The sequence below is a fragment of the Ailuropoda melanoleuca genome, chromosome 6 (genome assembly GCF_002007445.2).
Source record: "Ailuropoda melanoleuca isolate Jingjing chromosome 6, ASM200744v2, whole genome shotgun sequence".
In the NCBI taxonomy this organism is placed as follows: domain Eukaryota; kingdom Metazoa; phylum Chordata; class Mammalia; order Carnivora; family Ursidae; genus Ailuropoda; species Ailuropoda melanoleuca.
This window is the reverse complement of record NC_048223.1, coordinates 82,693,359-82,699,188: the sequence shown is the minus strand read 5'-3', so window position 1 is coordinate 82,699,188 and position 5,830 is coordinate 82,693,359. Positions and strand designations below refer to the sequence as shown.

Genomic DNA, 5,830 nt, shown 5'->3' with positions numbered 1-5,830 from the left:
AAAAAAAAAAAAAAAAAAAAACCATCACCACCACCACAACAACAAAAACACTTTACCAAAGACAAAAAGAAGCTTTGAGTAACCGGGAGAACATACCATATCCTGAACAAGAAGACCGAATGACTTGTATTGGAAAAAATGTCCATCCCCCACAAATACATCAGTAACGTTGATGTAATTCAATTAAAATCACCTTGTGCGTTTTTTTTGTTGCTTGGGGGAGGAGCATAGTGACATAAGGATTCAAATGCATCTCGAGTAGAAAGGAAAAAAATGGGTAAAATCAGCCAAGGACATTTTGAAAATGAAGAGCCATGATAGGTTCTTACCTTAACAGATGTTAAAACTCCTTTTAAAAGCTACGGTCATTAAGTAAGCCAATCTGACTCAGGAAAAATCAAAGGAGAAAAAATCCATGAAGAGAAGCAAAGGTTTGGAAGAAGAATCAAGGCAGCAAGTGCAACGAGAGGGGAGAGGACTGATCATATAATAAACGGTGACAGAACGATGTGCTGACATGTGGAAGGAGAGACGTTACAGCCCTACATCACACCACACTCCAAAGTGCAGGAAAAGGAAGTACAAAGAAATAAAATCATGAACGATATATAAAACAATGCAGATTAATATTAGTACAAGCTTGTGGTGGCACAGATCTTTCTTAGCATGAAACAAATCATTTTTTTAAAGCTTGATATAGTTGGGTAATAAAAATTTTAATCTTCTGTACCCTTGAAAGCACTAAAACCAAAATTAAGAAAAAACAATACTGAGGGGTGCCTGGGTGGCTCAGTCGGTTGAGCATCTGACTCTTGATTTCGTTTCCGGATCATGATCTCAGGATTGTGAGATGGATGCCCGCATCAGGCTCTGTGCTGGGTATGGAGCCTGCTTAAGATTCTCTCTCTCTCTCTGCCCCTCCCCCTGTTCTCTCTCTCAAAAAAAAAAAAAAAATCCTCTGAGAAAAATATTTGCAGCATAAATGATCTTGAGGCCACTGTCCTCATTGTCTAATCATTATAGGAAAAAATATTATTAAAAAGTATAAATGTGTAAATGCCATGAATAATAATAATTGCTGTGATTCAGCATGATTATTATTGTCTTCTTTTCACTTATATGTATTTTCTGAGTTTTCTACCTCCCCCCCAAAAATGTATTATTCAGGTAGAAAAAAAAATTGCAAAATAGGGACCAGAAAAAAAGTTTTCTTTAGGCAACCTAAACTTCTTACCCGAGAGCAATGTAAAGCTCCTTTACGAGCTCTGAACTTTCCCAGAAAGAGTAGGTATGCAAGGTTCCCAACAACCCCCTGTCCAAGGCCAGAAAATGTGCATTTTTCACCTCCTTGAATCCTCCAAAAATCTCAAGTTGGGTGTTGTTATTACCTTACTATTATGAACAAGAAAGTGAAGGCTCAGAGAAGTTCACAAGCTTCCCAAGTTCACACAGGACTAACCAAGAGAATTGGAACTGGATCCCAGGCTGGTCTGACCACAAGCTCAGCACTTTCTGGGCCCCTTTTCATGCCCCTTGGGTTGGAAGGCAGAAGGTCTGAGTTCTGATCCTGCTTCTGTCCCCCCCTACACGACGTCCTTGGCAAGTCCCTTCCTCTGTCTAATACCGTTTCCTCATCTGTCCAGTGAGAAGTGGATTGGCCCAAATGGGGTGTCACATTCCTCCCCACTCAGACATGTGAGATTTCTATTCTTATAAAGCTCTCAGTACCAACCAATGGCCAAAGTAGCCTGGGAGATGGGCGCCAGTAGCCTGGGAGCTAGGGATGGTGGCCACACACAGATGCCCCACACCCTGGCTCCCCTTGAACTCCTCACGGATGCGTTCCTCCAGGACTTTGGCAGCCTTCCGGTCCTCCATCTCTACTTTCCACTTCTCTGCCAGGATCCGGGCTTTCTCATTGGCCAGAGCATCCCGAAACTTCTTGGTGATTTCTGCCTCCTTCTGTCTCCTTGCAAGAGAACACCAGCAGGTATGAGCTCATGTAGGAAACTGAAGGACCACATAACAACAGGACTTCAAATAAAAACCAGGAGCAATATTTCTTGGTCTATCAGAATGGCCACTATCTAAGAGCAGAAAAACTCAATGCTGACAAAGTTGGGACAAAACAGTCACTCCCCTGTATGGTAGTATAAGTCAACCGAATTGTTCAGGAAGCCAGGGAAAAAAAGACTCAGAAGTCCTTTCTCTTGTTCAAGTTCACAAAAGTGTAGGTAGAAGATATTCATTAGAGGATTTTTATAACATAACAATTGGCAAACAACCTAAATGTTCATCAACAGGACCAATAAGTTGGGTTTCTCATATAATAGGGTACCATATAGTAATCTTAAATAACATTGCAGATCTATATTAATCAGTTTATCAAGGTGTTGCCTAAATGCTCACCGTGATTACCTTAGGTGGTGGGTCTTGAGTTATTGTTACAATTTTACAGTTAAAATATTGTCCTTAAAAGCTGGGTAGGGGGGGAATGTTGAGATCAGTTTCATATGGATTTCCAAGTTTGGCCGAAAAAAAAAAAAGTTAAAAGTTGTTTATGAGAGAAGTCTGACTCCAAATCTCACTGGGGGCTCAACTATCCACATTGTGTGTGGCAATGCAGCTAAAAGGAAGAGGAACAAACAGACAACAAAAGTGAATCCAAATTCCTCTATAGTCCCAGAGACAGCTCAGTGAGGAATACAGGAAACGCATGTCATCTGTATTATCTCAGTGAATCCAAACTGCGTCCAGATGAAAAGAGTGTTAATGCCCACACCACAGATGTGAAAACTGAGACCCCAGATCAGCTCTCTACTCACCAGTGGAGCCAGGATTTGAACCTATAAAACCTACCTGATAAAGACTCTGATCTTCGGTCACCTCATCTTGGCGGCGCTCAACCGGGTCAACCAGCTGCCCGGCACCGCCTCCCTCCCACCCACAACCTGTTGTCCCTCAACTTGGACCCGGCCTGGGCTCTGTGTTCACACCCCACCCAAGACCCATCTGCACCTCTCACCAGAGCTCCTCGGCCTCCCTCTGTGCCTGCAGCCGTGCTCTCTCGGCAATGAGCTCCTCGGAGATCTCTTCATAGGGCTTGTCGCCGGGGCCTTCTCCCATGATCCAGACCCAGACGTCACCATCTGCCCCCAGGAGCCACTGAATGTGCTTGTCGCTCGCTGCCTCACAGGAGGAACAAGGAAGGAAGAAGAAACAGGTCTGAGTTCTAATGAGCCCCGGAGGAGCTAGACGGGCCGATGGTGCACGACCATCACACCTCTCTACAGAACGCCGTCATCTGCAAAAAGCATTCCAGTAAGATATCAGCCCGATTGCAGGTCCACCTCCACCTCTCCCTCCCACTCCCTCCAGGGAGCAGCACAGCTGCCAAGTCAGCCCGCTGAACCAGGTGCCCAAGGCTGGAATCGGCGTCGGCGGCCGAGAGCGGCCGAGCGCCTTGGAGATCTTCAGCAGACAGAAAAGCAGGAGACAGCGCACCTGCGCCTTCTCGCTCTCCCTCCTGTCCACTGGCTGGAAACAAGGAATTGGAGACAGTGTTGCAAGATACACAGCGGACGCTCCTGACCCACATCAGCCTGTAACACTAGCAAGAAATAAACCTGTGTTGTATTGAAGCCACTGAGATTTCTCGGTTTGCCTGTTGCCACAGATTCCGTGGATTACCATGACTAAAAGGGAAATCTGTCCCCAAAGCAGGGTAGCGCTGGAACAGAAATATCAACTATGTGTCATTGCCTTAGCAGTGAGGTGGCATTCAGCCACAGGCGGAATGAATGGCTAGGGATCCCTGTTAATACAAGAGCAAAACATCTGATAACGTTGTCAGACGCTGTAACTGGAAAGGCAGACCCTCGCGCCTTCCAAACCTGCCACTCTCAGGCAAGAGATTGGAAAACAGAACGTTGGTGGTACGTGTTGCTTGCTAGCAGCTATGTTCAGCAGGGTGTTAAGAGAAAGAAATGAGTTCCAGAAAGAATTGAGTGCTTTGCAAGTAAAAACGAAAGGGAATAGAGAGAACACACAAATCTGGGACTTTGTAGGATTGGATAAACCACCTTCTTCTAGGGCCCAAATTATAAGAGAGGGGATTTTTTTAAAGTTTGCGTGACAGAGCCCAAGAGAACTCCTGAGGTAAAGAAAGTGACCTAAGGCACAGAACACTGTGGCGGCCATGGGAATGTGCTCCACAGACATCCAGCTGCAAGGAGCAGAACCCAGCAAGCACTTCAGTTCTTGCGTTCCTGTGTTTGACCCTGGCCATGCTTCCCAGACGTGGCTCCCAGCCTTTGACTGACCATGGTGGGCCCATTCCTGGGAGACAACAGACTCTTCAGATGGTCAACATCGATGACCCCCTGACAAACTCCCTTGGGCTGCATCCCCCCCCGCCTAGAACACCTCTGCCTTCAGCACCTCCTTCGCTCAAGGTCAGACTTGTGTTGCAATACAATGGCCCTCCCACTTTATTTATTAAGCCCTTGTTTGTGTCACCCCATCCCGTCACTACTCCTCAGAGGAGTCAGGCTAACACAAGTGCATTTAGAGTGCAATCCCTCATATGATTTTTCAAAGAGCCTGAGATAGATAGATAGATAGATGCCCTTTGGTTAGGATAGGAGAGCTGTAGGGAAATAGAGGCAGAGAATTACAGTCAACTTGCAAAATATGTCTAGAAAAGAATTTTAGATGTGGTTACAGGGACACGAAGCAATCAGATCAGAAGCCTCCTAAGTTTTTGAGTCTGGACTAAAAAAAAGCCTTTGATTGTTCAAGACATCAGCCACCCTTGGGTACCCAACCTCGATGAAAGAACAGGCGGCAGGTTTCAAAGGCTGTACTGGTCCAAGGAGCGCGTGGTCCTCAACACTCACTTCAGATGAGGCCACAGGGAATGACGAACAAGGAGGAGCCTCCCAAAGGGCACAGTCCTACCCTTATCGAAGGCTGTCCCCTCACTGCCAGGGCAGGAGAGCCGTAGAGCCGGACCTGTAGGACTGCTGGAATGCTATCAGCTAGTGACTGAGTGGGGCGCACACTCTCCCCTTTCCCATAGTGGACATTCTCACCCCGCTCTACCGCTGAGTACTGTGGCATAAAGGTGGGGGGTGTTTGGATGACATTCCTTTTCAGCCACATCTAGACATTAGAGAGATCAATGCAGAGCCCATGCAGGCTGGACTTTGGGATGGAGGCAGTGATTGCATGGGACTTGAGGGTAACCCCCTTAAGGAGGGGGTGAGTGTATTTATATGGAAGAGGAGAACACAATGTGGGCGGGACCAGAATGACAACCCGTGACCGCCACCATGCTGTCTGGCACCCATTTCCCCTCCCTGAACCCACCAGATGACTATTTTCCTCAGCTCCCCTTTGGTTCCATGTGTCCATGTGAATGAATTCTAGACAATGGTTGTCAGAGGAGGTGATTTGTACCCTTTCAGGCTGCGACTGTTGCCGTTGTGGGACTTTTCCATATTCTGTCTCTCCTCCGCCCATCTCATCCAAGATGGTGGCATTGCAAGGAAAAAGCAACCTGATTCATTGTTTGAGTCAGTGTTTGGAAGCCAGTGACACAGAAGAGCTCCCCAATCCACATCAAGAAATAACCCTTCTTTATATTAATCCACTGCAATTTCAGGGTTTATCCATTGCCCAAGGAAGCATTAATTCCCTGACTAATGTAGGAGGGCACTGTTACTTTTTTGCATGGTAAAAGCCACACTGTAATAGAGAAACACAGGCTTCGTTATGACTGATAAAACACTATTAAAATTATAAAACATCCAGATTAATAGTGGGGGGA

The 5,830-nt window shown here is 46.1% G+C and overlaps 1 protein-coding gene across 1 annotated transcript in view; it reads right to left on the bottom strand.

Moving 5' to 3' along the window:
• Positions 1–914: 914 nt before the first annotated feature.
• Positions 915–5,830, bottom strand: part of LOC117802711 (SH2 domain-containing protein 4B-like) — a 30,623-nt gene continuing 25,707 nt past the window's right edge. The window contains exons 2-3 of the mRNA XM_034662791.1: positions 3,026–3,185; positions 915–1,969 (exon numbers count right to left, since the gene is read on the bottom strand). Of these exons, the coding sequence (XP_034518682.1) occupies positions 1,711–1,969; positions 3,026–3,126 (360 nt within the window). The 5' untranslated portion in view covers positions 3,127–3,185 and the 3' untranslated portion in view covers positions 915–1,710. The remainder of the gene's footprint in view (positions 1,970–3,025; positions 3,186–5,830) is intronic.